Source organism: Scyliorhinus canicula, chromosome 6, assembly GCF_902713615.1.
Source record: "Scyliorhinus canicula chromosome 6, sScyCan1.1, whole genome shotgun sequence".
In the NCBI taxonomy this organism is placed as follows: Eukaryota; Metazoa; Chordata; class Chondrichthyes; order Carcharhiniformes; family Scyliorhinidae; genus Scyliorhinus; species Scyliorhinus canicula.
This window is the reverse complement of record NC_052151.1, coordinates 38,766,160-38,787,966: the sequence shown is the minus strand read 5'-3', so window position 1 is coordinate 38,787,966 and position 21,807 is coordinate 38,766,160. Positions and strand designations below refer to the sequence as shown.

At 47.1% G+C, this 21,807-nt stretch overlaps 1 protein-coding gene across 1 annotated transcript in view; it reads right to left on the bottom strand.

Moving 5' to 3' along the window:
- Nucleotides 1–21,807, bottom strand: part of ak9 (adenylate kinase 9) — a 457,701-nt gene that overhangs the window by 43,644 nt on the left and 392,250 nt on the right. Inside the window, exons 37-39 of the mRNA XM_038801009.1 lie at nucleotides 5,858–6,054; nucleotides 3,926–4,095; nucleotides 3,718–3,816 (exon numbers count right to left, since the gene is read on the bottom strand). Coding sequence (XP_038656937.1) covers nucleotides 3,718–3,816; nucleotides 3,926–4,095; nucleotides 5,858–6,054 — 466 coding nt within the window. The remainder of the gene's footprint in view (nucleotides 1–3,717; nucleotides 3,817–3,925; nucleotides 4,096–5,857; nucleotides 6,055–21,807) is intronic.

The following is a 21,807-nucleotide window of genomic DNA, read 5'->3' as shown; positions in this document are numbered from 1 at the left end:
GGTGTCCCATCCGATGAAGGCAAGCATGCCATATGCTTCCTTTGTCACCATTTCCACCTGTGCTGCCCCTTTCAAGGATCTGTGGACCTGCACACCCAGATTTATCTGTGTGTCTATGCTCCTGATGGTTCTGCCATTTATTTTATAGCTCCCACCTGAATTGGATCTACCAAAATGCATCACCTCGCATTTGGCCGGGTTGAATTCAAATCTGCCATTTCTCCGGTCAATTTTGCAGCCTATCTATATCCTGTTGTATTCTCTGACAATCTACATCACTATACGCAACTCCTACAATCTTAGTATCATCCGCAAACTTGCTAATCAGACCCGCTATGTTTTCTTCCTGGTCATTTATATATATTACAAATGGCAGAGGTCCCAGTACTGATCCCTGCGGAACACCACTAGTTACAGTCCTCCATTCAGAAAAACACCCTACTCTATGTCTTCTGGTGTCAAACCAATTCTGAATCCAATTTTTAAAAATTAAAACATGGAGCAACAGAGTCACAGGGCAGCTAATTAGCTTTAACAACAAGGAAAATTGAATTGCAATACAGTACTCCTTTATTCCATCTTTAGGTTTTATGATTAACATGGATTACAGAGGGCAGCACAGTGGTGCAGTGGATAAGCACTGCGGCCTCACGGTGCTGAGGTCCCAGGTTCGATCCCGGCTCTGGGTCACTGTCCATGTGGAGTTTGCACATTCTCCCCGTGTTTGCGTGGGTTTCGCCCCACAAAAATGTGCAAGCTAGGTGGATTGGCCACGCTAAATTGCCCCTTAATTGGAAAAAATTAATTGGGTACTCTATATTTTACAAAAAACATGGATTATAAAGTACATTTTAAGCTACGATGGTCTCATTAATACACAAAGTCCCTCTTAAGCGCACAAGATGGCTGCGGTCAAATACACACTCTGCGCTGAATCCAAGTTAGTATTTGTGGAGCTCTTCTCAGAATCCCCCCCCTCCCCCCCCCACAAGTGATTGCCACATGAGAGTTTCAGAACTCTACTCCAAAAAAAAGCTTTAAAATTTTACCTCATAATAATGCTTTCCCTTAGCAGTTTGCATTCTGAAATGCAGTCCATATTTTCAAAATGAAAATTTTAAACAAAGCTACCATTCCACTTTCAAAGTGCGAATCCAGTCCTGGATTTTATACCACCTCCTTTTGGATTTCTTTGTCTTGATTGCTGTACAAACTGTTCATAATTGATTTAACTTTCGATTCCCAGACTGCATTAAAATGGCATCAAACGTTCCATTTACCTCCGAAGTCTGCAGACTTTAAATCTGGTTACTGCAATTGTCTCTTTAACTCAGAACACTGGGTGGGATTCTCTCTTAAGTGTTAACACCAATGGCGAATCCTTGGACTTGTACGACAGAACAACCGGCGTCGGACCTGGATCGATTCCGCTACAATTGAGGGACCAGCACCGGAGCCGCGTGGAACATACTCGATTCCACTGAAAAATGGTGCGAGATTCACCAGGTCCATGATTGACATTCAGGAGGCTGACAAGCTGCAGCTGCACACACATTACACTCCCGACCCACACTTATACCAGCCAAAAAGGGTTGTGCTGGCGTGCGCTCATACGCTGATGGATCAGCTGGGGCCACAGGGTACCTAGGGTGGTGCCCGAGGGGGACACATATACAACCCGTGGCCCTAATTTCACAGTGGGCTGACAGCGGTGTGCCCAGCTGCATTGCTGCCTTGCTGGCTGTGGCAATGGTGCTCCGTATCCATCCACCCTGACCCCACAGCCCATCTCCTGGCCACCCCCCGCTACTCTGCCCAGCCCTAGCAGAAGCCCCCAGCCAGCTGCACAACTGTCAGCACACTATGGCCATGTCGGACACTTTCCTCATGCCCTCTCTCTCCCACAGCAGCCATCATGCAGGTTTCATGGGGCGCAATTCTCCCAAAGGGAGACAAATAGCCGACGCCGGAGTGAAACCCGGAGTGTTTCACTCCGGCGTCGGAGGCCGCTCCTTGCCCCCTATTCTCCCCCCCACCCAGGGGCTAGGAGCGGCGGTGCGTGAATTCCGAGCGCCCGGCCTTGACGCTTGCGTCAAAGCAGCGCGGCGGGAATGACGCGGCCGGCGGGACCTAAGTGACGTCAGCCGTGCATGCGCAGTTTGGCCAGCGCCAACCCGCGCATGCGCGGTTGCCGTCTTCCCCTCCGCTGCCCCGCAAGATATGGCGGCTTGATCTTGCGGGGCGGCGGAGGGAAAAGAGTGCGTCTTTTAGAGATGCCGGCCCGATGATCGGTGGGCACCGAATGCGGGCCAGACATCCCCTGAGCACGCCCGTCGTGCTCGATCCTCCCTCTGCCCCCCACAGGCCCCACACACACCGGTCGCGCGCTGTTCACGCCGGCAGCGACCAGGTGTGGTTGGCGCCGGCGTGAATTGGTCGGGTTTGGCAGGTCGCTCGGCCAATCTGGGCCGGAGAATCTCCGGTCGCCGTGAGAAACAGCGAGCGGCGATTCTCCGAGCGGCCTGTTGCAAAACGTGACACGCCATTTTGGGGGGGGGGGTTGCGGAGAATCGCGCCAATGATTTTTAAAAGCACAAGTGAACCATGTCGTCGGGAACTCGGTCCATCAGTAGCGTAGATTCGCAGAGGCCCTGGAGAATACCGGGTCAGGCCCGCTAATGATATGTAAATGGTGCCTACTGTTCGTCCGGACTGAAACGCATTGACGCCATTTTTAAGGTGCCGAAGAAGCGCGATTTGGCATCAAATCGGCACCTGCTGCAATTTTGGCATCGGAAGCTATTCTCTGCCAAATCACATTTCCCAATTTTGATGTCGGCTAATGGAGAATCCCGCCCAAATTGTTTATACTTCCTTGAATTTTTCAGAACATATCTTGGTCTCTGTTCATTTAACCTCATTTGAGGGAGACATTTGTTCTGCCCCAATTCCCTGCTTATCTGGGCAGTAACTGGTACTCTAGGAAGCCCATCTCTTTGCAGCTCCCGTCCTGTCCAGACTTTCTTCTGGCAGAATGCTCACTCCCCAACATCCTGTCGCGAAATGCAAGATATCCAGCTAAAACTTAAACACTATTTTTTACCTTACAAAGGTTTCCAGTTGCTAAGCAATTCCGGCATACCTCTGCTGGGCTACTTATTCTTCACGCCATAACCCTCTTTAAGCACAATAGAAATACAGTTGGAACTTAACCAATCCCCACACATACAAACACATTTGTCCAGCACAAAACTAAGTATAGGTTTTACCCTTCCAGGCACCGGAACACTTAAAATTATAACTTTTACTAATGCCTACCAATACAAATATAAATCCCTTAAAACTACATTTGTTTTCCTAACATACTCAAGAGAGTAACAGTATTGGTATGTACAACTCTGCCAACAGAGCACTTGCATTAATTCAGGACCTAAAAAGGTCTGTGTAATAAATGTTCAACTGCACAAGTGTGTCAGGGATCATCAAATTCTGAAATACAAAGTTACAATAAAATTCAACCTTTATAGAAAAGACTTGGGGCTGGATTATCCGGCTATGTGGTTCTCAGTCCATCTTCCCACCACTTGCCAATGGGATTTTCCACTGTAGCCACCCCACACCGTCGGAGGTGCATTGCTCGCGGGAAAATGAATCGCAACAACCGGAGAATTTGTCCTTGATATTTGACAACGAGGACATTGAGATATAGATATTTACCGCATAAATTTATCAAGATGTTCCTCATCCTGAAAAATATACAATCTGTCTCTGTACTCAGCAGCATAATCAATGTGCCCAGGGACCAATGCTTCATATCTGATGAGAAGGATCAAAACAGTAGTTAGAAATACTCCTCTGTCAACACAATTTTTTCTGCGTTTATAAAGTTTCTTTATCATCTAAGAAATTGATGAATTGAATCTACTTCTGTTTGCCATCCAGAAATGTAACTGGGCAGTAGCCCTGAAATTCTGCCTGTTTCGGAAACCTGGCCTTGACTCCAGCCCCATTTAGCTTCACTGGTAGCATATCAACATCTGGAAGAGAATGAGAAGCTAATGGAGGTAAGAACATCTCTGGATCATTCAAGAAGATCTGAAAAATAGACAAAGTAGACAAATTGAAATTCATGCATTTTTTTGTTTTATACAGTTTTATCGCAATGTTGATAAAAGTTGATAACATAAATTAACTTAATTTTCTAGAAAAAAGGCATGAATGTGTTAAACAAAAATATAACTCATAAATAGTTATTTCTTAAAATATGGGACTGTACATTTGCGATTATCTCTCTCAATAGATTTAGATGCTACTCCATGCTTTACTATTTAACTGTGCATATTGTGTATATAAATCCTTGTTATTTTCAATAGGACAAGGTGAATAAAATTTATATAAAATTAGGCTTCCACATTATTAGCATGAATATATAATTCTTAATATAGAAGTTATAGATTTAGCAACAATTATTAATAAGACCATGCCATGAATGTGCTTGTACTGTGTATTAGCCTGGAAATTCTTGGAGCTGCTCCATTCTACTGATGCATCTAAGATTGGACTTTTGGCACAGTTCCAGTGAAATTATGGTAGCAGGGTGGATGTAACTCCAAGAAAATTTCAGGCCAAAAAGCATACTTCATAAACTCCTGCCTCAGCAAGTTATTGGCCAATCTGATTGCCCATTAACTCTGTTGTCCCAGTTGCAGTTGTGGCCAGGACTGGGACAACAAGCAGTCCCCAGATTCTGAGTCCTGGAGTCCAGGATCAGCTACATGCACGTGTCTCACGATGGGGAGAGGAGATAAGACCTAAGTGGGATGGCAAGGGCAGGGTGGGGGTCTTGATGGAGATGCTGGGGGTGGTGGGGGGGGAGGAAAGATCACTGCAGGGGCAGACCTTTGCAGAGCATGGAGAAAGAGGCCCCCTAGAGGGAGGCACCCCACCTCCCCTCCCGACCCTGTCCCCAATATTGAAAAGTATGGCCAGGCAGGAAGTCACCTTAGGTGGTTATTAATTGGCCACTTAAGAGCCTCGGATGTGGATGATAGGGGCGGTTGGAAGGGCAGTGGGGAAGCCTTTGGAAATGGGCTCCCTTCCATCCTGCACCATCCTGCATAGGGCAGCAGGGTAGCATGGTGGTTAGCATAAATGCTTCACAGCTCCAGGGTCCCAGGTTCGATTCCCGGCTGGGTCACTGTCTGTGTGGAGTCTGCACGTCCTCCCCCTGTGTGCGTGGGTTTCCTCTGGGTGCTCCGGTTTCCTCCCACAGTCCAAAGATGTGCGGGTTAGGTGGATTGGCCATGCTAAATTGCCCGTAGTGTGCTAATAAAAGTAAGGTTAAGGGGGGGTTGTTGGGTTACGGGTATAGGGTGGCTACGTGGGTTTGAGTAGGGTGATCATGGCTCGGCACAACATTGAGGGCCGAAGGGCCTGTTCTGTGCTGTACTGTTCTATGTTCTATGCACCCACAAAACCACCAGTGGGGCATTTTAAAATACTACCCTGTGACTTAGAATCTGGGAACTACTTGTAGTCCCAGTTCTGGCCACTGCTGCCAATGGCCCTGCTGGAACTATCAGATTGACTGGCAACACTGAGTTGAGACCACCGCCTCCTAGCCCTCGGAGTATTATATTACTCTGGGCCTGTTCTGATTGGCAGGCATGTGTTCCCCACCTACTCTTCAGGTGGGAGGACAGTAAAGTTTACAATTTGAAAAATCCTGTCCCATCATTTGTGAAGATGGGGAAACACTTCTTGTAATTCAGGCAAGTATGAGCAAAGCTGAAGGATTCTTCTTTTCAGCTCTCAATTAATTTTCATTATTATTTTTGACTACCTCAAGTTTACTTACATTCAGGGCCTTCTTTGACGACATTTTATAGTAATGTCCTTGGAATTCTGCTGAAAATTCTAGCGAAGGATCAACAGAACAATCTACAAGTTCTCCCTTTAACTGAAGAGTAACAGGACAGTATTGCTGAAACACTCCAACCCGGGACTGTAGTTCAGTGGGTGTAATACACAGACCAGCAATACAGGCAGCTTTACCTGGAGTGAGAAAATATATATCTCATTTTAATATATAAGATGGAAAGTTTTTTATTAAATACATCATCAGAATTGACATTTGTACAAAATACCATCAAAAGGTTGTACTTTAAATGCTAGAATATAGAAGGTAATAATTATTTATGTTTTCTTCTATTACTACTGTTTATTGACACTGAAAATATCAGTGATTGGTGACTTTGGGAACTATAAAGGCTAGGTTCAGATGAAAGGTTACAACTGGATAACATTAGGGAGAATTTTCTGCTCCTGCTATTGCGGGGTGGGAATGATGTTCGGGTTTTTATGCTGGCAGAATATCCCTGATTGATTTTCCCTGCCCCCCCCTGCCAATTACATAACAGGAATCCTGACTTTGGAAGCCGGGATCCCAATTTGTATCGACATAAATATCAGGCCTTTATGTCTGATAGTTCCCCTCCCATTGGATTGCCTATTCACATCGACATCACAATCAGTCCCCACAGTCCAAATATATACAGGTTAGGTGGATTGACTATTCTAAATTTTCCCTCAGTCTCTAGGGATTTGCATGTTAGGTTACGGAGATAGGGCGGAGTGGGCGTTGGAGTGGACCTAGGTGGAGCATTCTATTGGAGGGTCGGTACAGATCTAATGGGCCGAATGGCCTCCTTCTACAGTGTAGAGATTCTATGATTCTATTCTATGACGTGCACCTGGTGAACAGAATCCGCCGGAGGAGAACATGGGTTCAGTCCCCAGGAGAGAAGTGCCCAAGGTGGGGGAGCGCTGTGGTTGGTAGGCGTGGACGTTCCACAACAGGGGTGGTTGCATGGCACAGGGGTGTTTCTATTTTCAATTTTTAAAATTGGGCACCCTTTTTCTTTTAAAAACCTAGGTTGCTGGTGGGGTGGTTCAATCTGAGCCTGCCCCTCCAGCGTTGCATCGTGAGACTCGTTTTTAAGATTTTTTGCGCTGAGGGGCAGGATAGATGGGATGCAGATTTGAGGTTACTATCAGATCAGCCATAATTTTATTAAATGGAAGAGCAGGCTCAATGGGCTGAATGGCCTACTCCTGCTCCTTGTTTGTATGTTCATATGTCAGGAAGGCAAGGAGGAAGATGAGATGGAGGAGAAGGAAGGAGAAAATCAGAGGAGGCCCCTATTACCCTTTGCCTTTGGATCTCTGTCCCTGAATATATACTCAGGCACCTGTTTCCCTAATATCACTCCTTATCACCACTGCTCCACAATTCTTTACCTTTCATCACTGCAACCTCTTGGTCAAAATTCTGAAAGAAAAGTCGTCACCAAAACACCATTTCATCACAGCTTTATCCAATAAAACTTGCAATAATATATCCAAAAATTAACTACTCACCCTTTTACATTCTCTAGTGTCTGTCTGATAAGTTCTTTGCTGCCCTAATGCTTCTATCCAGCACTACAGCAGTATGCCTTATGGAAGGCTGTTAAATTTCACTGGAGACTGCAGATAGCAGTGCTAGGCCTTGAGCAGCTCTGGGCCTTGAGGACCTGCCTTTAGACTGCATAATCTCAGCATGGGTGCAGCAGTCTGGGCTGGTTGGCTGAGACGCTTTAGCAGGAGCACTAGTGGAGTTACAGTGTGGAAGTATAAATACTGTCCATGCTGAGAGAGGGCAGCATTTCTGTACTCCACAGAGATACTGGTACTCTCCCAGGTTGCAGCCTCAGCACCCCTGTTAAACTGTCAGAGCTGGGACTACCAGCAGCGGATGAGATCGGAGGGAACGCGCTGGGAAATGTGCCGACCCAAACCCGCCATGTAAAGCACTAAAATGGCACCTCTAGCCAAAGGAAATTGAAGAAGTCGCTGGCGGAGCAATACAGCTCAGATGAATGCCAAAAAAAACAACAAAAATAAAAGAGGGTGAGCCAAGTGTCTTCCTCAGACTCAGAAGCTTCCCTGGAATTGACAGGACAAAATGGCGGCAAAAGGCATCCCCTCCCCAGGCGGCCGCGTGGCCATCACTGAGGGCACTGCGGTAAAAAGAAACCAGCAAGAAAAACGGTCTTCCGGGCGCATCATGTCAAGAGGCTAAACAAGCTGATGATGCACAAAAGACCTGCCAGTAAACCGGTCTTCCAGAAGTTAAAATGACATGGAGCAGCCGATAAAAGTTCAGAAGACCAAAAGGGCGATGTCATCGTGAATGTCCAATAAGCTATGCTCCAGGGACACGTTGATCAGGTGTATCATGTTGTGTGAACTGTATATATGACATGTGTAAAATGGCAATGCAGATCATGTTTTGTAAGACACAGTTATTTGAATGCAAATGTAACAGTTCCAAAGGGAGGGGGATGAGGTGATATGCTTGTGCCTGTGCACAGTTCTGTGTATAGTTAACAATGCAACCTCCAATCAGCTGGTGGCAATAGAGATCTATCACGTGACTCAACACACTGCAGATGGTAGTAGGACGTACAAGAAGATATTTGCACTTAGAGTAGCTCCAGCAGAATTCACTGAATTGATTTAGTAGCCATCCGTCTGTATTATAGTTTGTTAGGTATCTTTTCCACATGTTTGTTGATCAATCAGATGTATAGTTAAACAACTATATGTTCTGTGTACATCATTACAACAGTTATATCACAGAACACAACAAACATCAGCCGCATCGTGACGATGGAGCTGACAAAATATCAATGGGAACTGGATAGAGAAGTGAATAATCAGTAGATGAATCCCGAAATCAAATTTCAAACCAACTGGAAGAGATAAACAGAAATATGGAAGCTTGGGTGACACAGTAAAAAATATGAAGGTGGCCCTTTCCGACCATAGCAAACGGATCACGGTGCTCGAAAAAAACTTGTCACCCGTACTGGAGTCAAAAAAGTTTTTGAAAAATAAAGTAAGTGACCTGGAGAACATGTCTCGAAGACAAAACATCCGCCTCTTGGGTTTGCCGAAGGGGACTCACAGAACATACCAGCCTACTGTTTAAGATGGTGGGCGAGAAGGTTCTCAAATCCCCCCATCGGGACTAACCCCTCCTGCAGAGGAATCCCCTTGAGCAATTATCTTAAGGTTCCATAATTTTAAAGAAAAAGAGCAGATTCTGCAGTGGGCCAGGGGGCACCGGGATGTTAAATGGGAGGGTCACTCGATCCGGCTATACCAGGACCTTAGCGCTGATTTGGCGAAAAATAGAGCAGCATTTAATCTGCCCTATTCAAGAAAGGTATCCTGATTGGGCTACTATACATGGCCTGCCTTTGAGGCTCTGTCGAGGGAAAAGATCAGCGACTCCCTAGATGATGTGAACACTTTTGTTAAGAAACTGGTTCGAATTCTGCATAAACCTTTCTTTATTTTTGACTAAAAGTTAAATTGCTGTACATTTGGAAGTTAGGCAGAGTGTGGGCAGAGAGTGACGCAGTGGTTAGCACTGCTGCCTACAACACTGAGGACCCGGGTTCAATCCCGACCCTGGGTCACTGTCTGTGTGGAGTTTGCACATCCTCCCCATGTCTGCATGGGTTTCACCCCCACAACCCAAAGTTGTGCAGGGTAGGTGGATTGGCCATGCTAAATTGCCTCTTAATTGGAGAAAATAATTGGGTACTCTAAATTTTAAAAAAATTAATTACACTGAAAAGTTATTGCTGTCGTTGACACTGGATTGTTATAAGTGAATTTTCTTTTAATACTGTTAATGATTTTCCTCAATTTTTAATATAGGGCCGTTTGGAGAGCCTCTCAGCTATAGTTAGAGATGGGAAGGTACAAATGTGGGTATTCTGCAGCTCCTACACGCAAACACTCAGCGAGGTGGGATCTCAGATTATAGTGTCAGAGAGTTCAGGTTTTATGCAAATTTGATGTTTTTATTGGGGGTTGAGGAGTTAGGGGGGATTGGGGCAGGGAGGGTATAGATGGTAGTTTGATGCTGTCCACTAATTTGTATTTGTCAGGTCTTTGGACTGGCAGGCTTCTGTCTTGATGGATCTCTTCAGGATTAGAATTACAAGATTACTTGCTTGCTGAACTACAGATGTAATGGCTGACCCTGAAATGAAATGAAAATCGCTTATTGTCACGAGTAGGCTTCAATGAAGTTACTGTGAAAAGCCCCTAGTCGCCACATTCCGGCGCCTGTCCGGGGAGGCTGGTACGGGAATCGAACCGTGCTGCTGGCCTGCTTGGTCTGCTTTAAAAGCCAGCGATTTAGCTCATTTTCCCACTCCGAGGTCCCTGAAGCAATCTCCGATCCCTTCCCATAAGCCCCAGCATACTATATGAGGATCTCCAGCACCCCCCTGCACACCCCAACACCTGTGCCTGGAACCCCAGACCTGATCGCACCTGCACAAAATGTCAGCTTGGCACTTTGGCAATGCCAACCTGTCACCCTGGCAGTGCCCCTGCAAGCTGGCACCACCTGGGTATCTTGGCTGTGCCAAACTGGCACCCAGGTTGCACTGCTAGAGTGGCATTCTGGCAGAGCCAGGGTTCCCAGGTGGCACCAGCGTTGTCAGGGTACCAACCTGCCCAAAGACATACATGAGAACACAAGAACATAAGAATTAGGAGTAGGAGTAGGCCATCTGGCCCCTCGAGCCTGCTCCGCCATTCAATGAGATTATGGCTGCTCTTTTGTGGACTCAGCTCCACTTCCCGGCCCGAACAACATAACCCTTAATCCCTTTATTCTTCAAAAACCTATCTATCTTTATCTTAAAAACATTTAATGAAGGAGCCTCAACTGCTTCACTGGGCAAGGAATTCCATAGATTCACAACCCTTTGGGTGCAGAAGTTCCTCCTAAGCTCAGTCCTAAATCTACTTCCCCTTATTTTGAGGCTATGTCCCCTAGTTCTGCTTTCACCCGCCAGTGGAAACATCCTGCCCGCATCTATCCTATCTATTCCCTTCATAATTTTATATGTTTCTATAAGATCCCCCTGCAGCTTTCTAAATTTCACAAGTACAGTCCCAGTCTACTCAACCTCTCCTCGTAATCCACCCCCTCAACTCTGGGATTAACCTAGTGAATCTCCTCTGCACACCCTCCAGCGCCAGTACGTCCTTTCTCAGGTAAGGAGACCAAAACTGAACAGAATACTCCAGGTGTGGCCTCACTAACACCTTATACAATTGCAGCATAACCTCCCTAGTCTTAAACTCCATCCCTCTAACAATGAAGGACAAAACTCCATTTGCAGCACAGTAGCATTGTGAATAGCGCAATCGCTTCACAACTCCAGGGTCCCAGGTTCGATTCCGGCTTGGGTCACTGTCTGTGCGGAGTCTGCACATCCTCCCCGTGTGTGCGTGGGTTTCCTCAGGGTGCTCTGGTTTCCTCCCACGGTCCAAAGATGTGCAAGTTAGGTGGATTGGACATGATAAATTGCCCTTAGTGTCCAAAATTGCCCTTAGTGTTGGGTGGGGTTACTGGGTTATGGGGATAGGGTGGAGGTGTTGACCTTGGGTAGGATGCTCTTTCCAGGAGCCAGTGCAGACTCGATGGGCCGAATGGCCTCATTCTGCACTGTAAATTCTATGATCAAATAATCACCTGTTGCACCTGTAAACCAACTTTTTGCGACTCATGCACTAGCACACCCAGGTCTCTCTGTACAGCAGCATGTTTTAATATTATATCATTTAAATAATAATCCAGTTTGCTGTTATTCCTCCCAAAATGGATAACTTCACATTTGTCAGCATTGTATTCCATCTGTCAGACCCTAGCCCATTCACTTAACCTATCCAAATCCCTCTGCAGACTTCCAGTATCCTCTGCACTTTTGCTTTACCACTCATCTTCGTATTGTCTGCAAATGTGGACACATGGCACTTGGTTCCCAACTCCAGATCATCTATGTAAACTGCGAACAATTGCGGGCCCAACACTGATCCCTGAGGGACTACTGATCCCTGAGGGACTACTAACTACTGATTGCCAACCAGAGAAACACCCATTAATCCCCACTCTTTGCTTTCTATTAATTAACCAATCCTCCATCCATGCTACTACTTTACCCTTAATCCCATGCATCTTTATCTTATGCAGCAACCTTTAGTGTGGCACCTTGTCAAAAGCTTTCTGGAAATCCAGATATACCATATCCATTGGCTCCCCGTTATCTACCGCACTAGTAATGTCCTCAAAAAATTCCACTAAATTAGTTAGGCGCAACCTGCCCTTTATGAACCCATGCTGCGTCTGCCCAATGGAACAATTTCCATCCAGATGCCTCGCTATTTCTTCCTTGATGATAGATTCCAGCACCTTCCCTGCTAGCGAAGTTAAGCTCACTGGCCTATAATTATCCGCTTTGTGCCTACCTCCTTTTTTAAACAGTGGTGTCACGTTTGATCATTTCCAATCTGCCGTGACCACCCCAGAGTCTAGTGAATTTTGGTAAATTATCACTAGTGCATTTGCAATTTCCCTAGCCATCTCTTTTATCACTCTGGGATGCATTCCATCAGGGCCAGGAGACTCGTCGACCTTTAGCCCCATTAGCTTGCCCATCACTCCCTCCTTAGTGATAACAATCATCTCAAGGTCCTCATCTGTCATAGTCTCATTTCCATCAGTCACTGGCATGTTATTTGTGTCTTCCACTGTGAAAACCGACCCAAAAAACCTGTTCAGTTCCTCAGCCATTTCCTCATCTCCCATTATTAAAACTCCCTTGTCATCCTCTAAAGGACCAATATTTACCTTAGCCACTCTTTTTTGTTGTATATATTTGTAGAAATTTTTACTATCTGTTTTTATATTCTGAGCAAGTTTACTCTCATAATCTATCTTACTCTTCTTTATAGCTTTTTAGTAGCTTTCTGTTGCAACCTAAAGATTTCCCAGTCCTCTAGTCTCCCACTAACCTTTGCCACTTTGTATGTTTCTTTCTTGAATTTGATACTCTCCCCTATTTCCTTAGATATCCATGGTCGACTTTCCCTCTTTCTACCTTCCTTCCTTTTTGTTGCTTTAAACCTTTGCTGAGCACTGTGAAAAATCACTTGGAAGGTTCTTCACTGTTCCTGAACTGTTTCACCATAAAGTCTTTTGGTGAAAGAGGCCACCTAGGGGCCTCTGATCCCCTGAGAGACACCCACGAGTGCCGTTCCGTCTGGTCCCCATTTGTGGACACCAGTACTGAACGGTACTTGCCCGAGGTCTCTGAGGCAAGGAAGATTGATCCCACGCTTTGGGGAAACTCAGGAATCTGATGCACGGATTCACGTCACAATGCAATCTCGCGAGGCGTTGCAAGCTGGGTAGATCTCGGAGCGGGGTCTCCCGGCTATTACCGGCCATGCTACGCCGCGGCGAGCTGCTTTTCGGCTGCAGTGTGGCCATTAAATCGTGCCCTATGTCTTGGATCCTACTTTATGTCCAAATCCTGGCCGCAAAAGGGGATGTCCAGGGCACTGACCTCTTTCATAGATAGGATTGGAGGGGTTGATCCGTGGCATTTTCTGCATCCAAATAGTAAAGAGTTTTCTTTTGTTTTGCGTGTTCACAGCCCCTATTCCCGAATTGATTTTTTTGTTGTTGACCAAATCCCTCCTCCACTTAGTGAGAGCAGCTGAGTACTCAGCAATTGTCATCTCGGACCATGCCCCTCATGTTATTGAATTTTGCTTTGATTTTGGCCCCCCTGAGTCCTGTCAGGGAGACTAGACACGACTTTAATGTCTGATGACAAATTTTGAGAGCGATGGTCTGCTGCTGTAGCAGACTTTATCAAACTCAACAAAACAGAGTCAGTTTCTCGTACAAAATGGGATTGAGGGTGATTTCGCGGTTTGGATCAGAAATTGGCTAGCTGTCAGATGACAGAGGGTGGTGGTTGATGGGAAATGTTCAGCCTGAAGTTCAGTTAATAGTGGTGTACCACAAGGATCTGTTTTGGGGCCACTGCTGTTTGTTATTTTTATAAATGACCTGGAGGAGGGCGTAGAAGGATGGGCGAGTAAATTTGCGGATAACACTAAAGTCGGTGGAGTTGCGGTCAGTGCGGAAGGATGTTGCAGGTTACAGAAGGATATAGATAAGCTGCAGAGCTGGGCTGAGATGTGGCAAATGGAGTTTAATGCAGAAAAATGTGAGGTGATTCATTTTGGAAGGAGGAACAGGAATACAGAGTACTGGGCTAATGGTAAGATTCTTGGTAGTGTGGATGAGCAGAGGGATCTCAGTGTCCATGTACATAGATCCCTGAAAGTTGCCACCCAAGTTGATAGGTTTATTAAGAAGGCGTATGGTGTGTTAGCTTTTATTGGTAGAGGGATTGAGTTTCGGAGCCATGAGGTCATGTTGTAGCTGTACAAAACTCTGGTGCGGCATTTGGAGTATTGCGTGCAGTTCTGGTCGCCGCATTATTGGAAGGATGTCGAAGCATTGGAAAAGGTGCAGAGGAGATTTACCAGGATGTTGCCTGGTATGGAGGGAAGATCTTATGAGGAAATGCTGAGGGATTTGAGGCTGTTTTTGTTAGAGAGAAGAAGGTTAAGAGGTGACTTAATTGAGGCATACAAGATGATCAGAGGATTAGATAGGGTGGACAGTGAGAGCATTTTCCCTCGGATGGTGATGGCTAGCACGAGGGGACATAGCATTAAATTGAGGGGAGATAGATATAGGACAGATATCAGAGGTAGGTTCTTTACTCAGAGAGTAGTAGGGGTGTGGAATGTCCTGCCTGCAACAGTAGTGGACTGGCCAACATTAAGGGCATTTAAATGGTTATTGGATAAACATATGGATGACAAGGGAATAGTGTAGATGGGCTTTAGAGTGGTTTCACAGGTCGACGCAACATCGAGGGCTAAGGGCCTGTACTGCAATGTTCTATTGTTCAACACTCTGGGAAACCCTGAAGGTCATAATAAGGGGAGAGATTATCTCATACAAAGCTCACATTGTGAAAAAAGAGGGAGAAGAACTACAAAAGACTCCTTCTTGGAGGTTGATCACCAATATTCTTTTTCCCAAACTCCGGAATTACTGATGCAAAGAAAATACCTGCAATTTCAATTTGAATGGATCTGCATGAGCAAAGCGGAATATCAGTTACGACGTTCTAGGGGCACCTTCTATGAAGATTAACTCAACAAGCAGGCAGCCTTCAGAGAAATTCCTCAGATTTGGAGCAAAGAAGGTAACCTCATCTCAGCCCCTCTCCAGATAAATGCAGGGGCTGTTTAGCACACTGGGCTAAATCGCTGGCTTTGAAAGCAGACCAAAGCAGGCCAGCAGCACGGTTCGATTCCCGTAACAGCCTCCCTGAACAGGCGCCGGAATGTGGCGACTAGGGGCTTTTCACAGTAACTTCATTGAAGCCCACTCGTGACAATAAGCGATTTTCATTTTCATTTCATTTCAGTACATTTTACATTGAGCTATATATATGAGACAGTGCCTCCTCCAGATACCTTAGACATAATGAAGTTTCTAGATGGTTTACACATCCCGACCATTGAGCAAGACAGGAAACGGGAACTGGAATTCCCCCTTAAGTCCAGAAGAAATACAAAAATGTGTCGGTTGGCAGCAATCCAGCAAAGCCCCCAGTCCTGACGACTTCCCATCCAAATTTTATAAGAGGTTGGAGGCATGGTCTTGTGCCACAGCCTCCTCCCTAGACGCCATAATTGCTGCAACGCTGCCCTTTTCCCCGTTAGGTCTTTCCTCAAACCCTGTTGTAATTTCCTCCCTCAGGGTTTGGAAGCAGTTTCAGCAGCACTTTAGTCTTCTCTCACTGCCCTCACTTGCCCCACTATGTGACAACTACCTCTTTGTGCATTCGAGCTTGAATCGTTCAAGTTTTGTAGAACGGGAGGTCTGGTACACTTTGGGGACTTATTTCTAGATAGAGGCTTTGCCACCCTTGAAAAACTCAAGCCAGATGCAATCGAACTGTTCCCAACCTTTTCCGTTTTTTTCAAATTTGGGGCTTCTCATGTCAGTTCTTTTCTTCCTTGGCTCTGGCCCCTCCTTCTTCCCTGCTGGAAAAGATATTGGCCTTGGCACAGCAGGGGAGAGGATCAATTTCTAATCTATACAGCCTCATTGTAGCTTTGGATCCTGGCGTTTTGGATAGAATATACGAGAATGGGTGGAGGAACTGGGCCCTGTGCTTACTGCAGAGATTTGGAGAGAAGCCCTCTACACGGTAAATTCCACTTCATCCTCTGTCAGACTGAGTTTGGTTCAGTTCAAAGTGCGACATGGAACACATTGAACAAAGGCAAGGATGAGTGGATTCTGTCAAGACATGGAGAACAAGTGTGACCGCTGTTCACTTACACCAGCGAACCAAATGCATGTGTTTTGGTCTTGTCATAAGTTTGCTGGATACTGGACCTCCTTTTTCGACACAATATCTAAGATTTTGCAGACAACCCTAGGACTTTGCACGCTGCTTGCAATATTTCACGTTTTGGACTCCCTGGGCTGGATTATCCATACCTGAGACTAAGGGCTGGATTCTCCACCGTCGGGATGCTCCATTTGACCGGCAGCCTAGGGGTTTCCCGACGGCATGGGACTGCTCCACAACGGAAACCCCATTGACCAGCTGGTGAATCAGAGTATCCTGCCAGTGTGCTGAACCAGAAATCTGGCGTGGCGGTACGGAGAATCCAGCCCTAAGGGTTGACGCCAGGGCAGGATTCGTGGACTGCCACAACAGCAAAACTCATGCCGCATCTGGTCCGATTCAGCGACTGTTGAGCAGCTAGCACCGGCGCCACGTGGAACACAATCGATTCCAATGAGGAACAAAGCCGGATTTGACAGATTTACGATTGACACTCAGGAGGCTGACAAGCTGCAGCTGCATATACACACTTCACTCCCCATAAACACCATCCCAGCCAACAAGATGGCAGCAAGACATGCAGCCCCACAATTTACGGATGCCGAGCTGGAGACCCTGTTGGACATGGTGGAGGAGAGGCAGACACCCTGTACTCAGCCAGGGAAGGAGGCTGCCACGCACCGCCATTCGCTGTCACTGCCGCAGGTTGCAGAGGCGGTCAGCATCACCAGCAACACCATCCGATCCGGCCAACAGTGCAGTAAAAAAGTGCACGACTTCCTCAGGGCGGCCAGGGTCAGGAGGCAACACTGTGCCCCTGGCAGTAACCCCCATCCCACACACCCGTAACCATAACCCCCACCCTGCATCACATGTTGGCACCCACATCAGCTGCCATGGCCGGTGCCCTGGCCACTCTGACCACCACCTTGCCCTGGGCTGCATTCTCCGGACTGTCTAACACTGTCGTTTCTGTTCCTCCCCCAAGAAGGCCGCCCATAACTGCCAGGAGAGGGAGAAATGTGGTGGGACCGCTGGACCTGTGGCTCCTCACCATGGCTGAGCAGAGGGCCCTGGGTCGGAGGACCAGAGGACAGGGAGGTCGCTGGGGTGGAGATCAGGCAAGGAACTGAAACCCTGCTGAGTTGCGGTTCCCTATGGCATGTGTGTCAAACACATCGCCGCCCCCCAACACCATCCCCACACAACCCTCACCCCCAACACCACCCCCACACCTCACTAATCCCATCCTCACGACCACACCACCTTTACTCCCACCCTCATCCTCATCCCCACCTCATCGCCACCCTCACACTCACCCTAACACCCCCACTATCCCCCGGCCCGCGGTCTATTCATGTGTCTTGTGTCTTACAGGACCGGCTGGTGATGGAAGCAGCTGCCTTCAGTTCCTCTGGGGCATGCTCCGCTTCTACAGCTACCTCCTCCTCGAGCAGCTCCAGGGCTGAGGCGACTAGCAGGAAGGCCGCCATTACTGGTTGAATTCCAATATCCATTGTCTGCAGGGGGTGGAAGGCTGAGGAGTTAGCATGGTGCGTACCCCGTGCCTATGTCCCCCCCATGTCCCCCCCCCACGCCACACACACCCCTGGCCTGTTGGTGGTTGGCACTGTGGGAGCCTCTGGCTCTGACGACTGTCCCTGATGCCGTCAGCTGGCACTGCCCTCGCCAGTGGTATGCACCATGGCCCCTGTCTGGCGTCCCTGTAGGGGCTATTGTGGCTGTTGCCATGGGTGGGCCATTAGCAAATGGTGGACGGGTAGAGGGGGAGTATGGCGGAGTTTGGGGTGGGCACGCACATGGCCGGTGTCACTCTGCAGAACCAGTGGTCAAGGTGGGTGGTCAGTGGGTGTGCAGCAAGATGGCTGCCTTGTAGGCCGCTGTAATGGCGGTCTGGGACTGGACACTGCACCCCCCGGCCATTCGGCCTGTTCCCCCATCGCCATTGCCTCTACCGCCCCCCCCCCCCCCCCCCCCCCCCCCGGTCCCAGCAGGAATCCCCCTATCCCAGCCAGCTCGACCAGTGTCTAGCCCCGCAGCTCACGGTCACGTCTCTGTGTCCTATCTCTTCTGTCTCTTCCTCATCAGCCATGATGCCGGTTTCATGAGTTTTAAAAACACAAGTGAACCTCGCAGCTCGGAACTCGGCCCATCAGAGGAGGAGAATCGCGGAGGCCCCGGAGAATACTGGGTCAGGCCGGATAATGAAATGCAAACGGTGTATAGTGTATGTGAGTTCCAGAACGCATTGATGGCGCTGTTGAGGTGATGGAGAATTGTGTTATGGTGTCAAATCGGTACCCGCACCGATTTTGACGTCAGAACCTATTCACCACGCAATCGCATTACCTGATTCCAGGCTCAGCCAACGGAGAATCCCGCCCATTATGTTACAATTATAAAGGGCATTGGTGAAACCACATCCGGAATACCGTGTACACTATTGGTCTCTTTATTTAAGGACTAACCTAACTACATTGGAAGCCGTTCAGAGAAGTTTTCTAAATGAACACCTTGGTTGGGTGGATTATCTTACGAGAAAAGGTTGGATAGGTTCGACCCATAGCTGTTGGGAGCTTAGAAGAGTCAGAGGTGACTTGACTGAAACATATAAGATCCATGAGCGGTTTAGACAATTTGCTTGTGAAGAGGATGTTTCCCAATGCTTGTGCCTATGTATTTACATTGTGTGTTTATGTATGTCCTATGTTTTTTTCATGTATGGAATGATCTGTCTGGCTGCACGCAGAACAATACTTTTCGCTGTACCTCGGTACACGTGACAATAAATCAAATCCTAATCCTCTTGTTGAGGAGTCGAGAACTAGGGGTCATTGTTTAAACCTACCTCTGACAACCCCCCTATATCTTCCACCATTCACCTTAAATTTATGTCCCCTTGAAATGGTTTGTTCCACCCGGGGAAAAGGTCTCTGACTGTCTACTCTATCTATTCCCCTGATCATCTTATAAACCTCTATCAAATCACCCCTCATCCTTCTCCGTTCTAATGAGAAAAGGCCTAGCACCTCAACCTTTCCTCGTAAGACCGACTCTCCATTCCAGGCAATATCCTGGTAAATCTTCTTTGCACCTTTTCCAAAGCTTCCACATCCTTCCTAAAATGAGGTGACCAGAACTGCACACAGTACTCCAAATGTGGCCTGACCAAGGTTTTGTACAGCTGCATCATCACCTCACGGCTCTTAAATTCAATCCCTCTGCTAATGAACGCTAGCACACCATAGGCCTTCTTCACAGCTCTATCCACTTAAGTGGCAACTTTCAAAGATCTATGAACATAGACCCCAAGATCTCTCTGCTCCTCTACATTGCCAAGAACCCTACCGTTAACCCTGTATTCCGCATTCATATTTGTCCTTCCAAAATGGACAACCTCACACTTAACAGGGTTAAACTCCATCTGCCACTTCTCAGCCCAGCTCTGCATCCTAGCTATGTCTCTTTGCAGCTGACAACAGCCCTCCTCACTATCCACAACTCCACCAATCTTCGTATCATCTGCAAATTTACTGACCCACCCTTCAACTCCCTCATCCAAGTCGTTAATGAAAATCACAAACAGCAGAGGACCCAGAACTGATCCCTGCGGTACGCCACTGGTAACTTGGCTCCAGGCTGAATATTTGCCATCCACCACCACTCTCTGACTTCTATCGGTTAGCCAGTTCGTTATCCAACTGGCCAAATTTCCCACTATCCCATGCCTCCTTACTTTCTGTATAAGCCTCCCAGGGGGAACCTTATCAAATGCCTTACTAAAATCCATGTACACTACATCCACTGCTTTACCTTCATCCACATGCTTGGTCACCTCCTCAAAGAATTCAATAAGACTTGTAGGGCAAGACCTACCCCTCACAAATCCGTGCTTACTATCCCTAATCAAGCAGTGTCTTTCTAGATGCTCAGAAATCCTATCCCTCAGTACCCTTTCCATTACTTTGCCTACCACTGAAGTAAGACTAACTGGCCTGTAATTCCCAGGGTTATCCCTATTCCCTTTTTTGACCAGGGGCACAACATTCGCCACTCTCCAATCCCCTGGTACCACCCCTGTTGATAGCGAGGACGAAAAGATCATTGCCAACGGCTCTGCAATTTCATTTCTTGCTTCCCATAGAATCCTTGGATATGTCCCGTCAGGCCCGGGGGACTTGTCTATCCTCAAGTTTTTCAAAACGCCCAACGCATCTTCCTTCCTAACAAGTATCTCCTCGAGCTTACCAGTCTGTTTCATACTATCCTCTCCAACAATATGGCCCCTCTCGTTTGTAAATACTGAAAAAAAGTACTTGTTCAAGACCTCTCATATCTCTTCAGACTCAATACACAATCTCCCGCTACTGTCCTTGATCGGACCTACCCTCACTCTAGTCATTCTCATATTTCTCACATATGTGTAAAAGGCCTTGGGGTTTTCCTTGATCCTACCCGCCAAAGATTTTTCATGCCCTCTCTTAGCTCTCCTAATCCCTTTCTTCAATTCCCTCCTGGCTATCTTGTATCCCTCCAGGCCCTGTCTGAACCTTGTTTCCTCAGCCTTACATAAGTCTCCTTCTTCCTCTTAACAAGACATTCAACCTCTCTTGTCAACCATGGTTCCCTCACTCGACCTTCTCTTCCCTGCCTGACAGGGACATACATATCAAAGACACGCAGTACCTGTTCCTTGAACAAGTTCCACATTTCACTTGTGTCCTTCCCTGACAGCCGACGTTCCCAACTTATGCACTTCAATTCTTGTCTGACAGCATTGTATTTACCCTTCCCCCAATTGTAAACCTTGCCCTGTTACACGCACCTATCCCTCTCCATTAACAAATCTATCACCTGCCCTGGTTCATTACCAAGTACCAAATCCAATATGGCCTCCCCTCTGGTCGGACAATCTACATACTGTGTTAGAAAAGCTTCCTGGACACACTGCACAAATACCACCCCTATTTGATCTAAAGAGTTTCCACTCAATGTTTGGGAAGTTGACGTCACCCATGACTACTACCCTGTGACTTCTGCACCTTTCCAAAATCTGTTTCCCAATCTGTTCCTCCACATCTCTGCTGCTATTGGGGGGCCTATAGAAAACTCCCACAAAGGTGACTGCTCCATTCCAATTTCTGACTTCAACCCATACTACCTCAGTAGGCAGATCCTCCTCGAACTTAGAACCCTTAGTGTTGGGTGGGGTTACTGGGTTATGGGGATAGGGTAGAGGTGTTGACCTTGGGTAGGGTGCTCTTTCCAAGAGCCAGTGCAGACTCGATGGGCCGAATGGCCTTCTTCTGCACTGTAAATTCTATGATAATCTATGATTCTATGAACTGCCTTTCTGCAGCTGTTATACTATCTCGAATTAACAATGCCACCCCCCACTTATTTTACCATCCTCCTT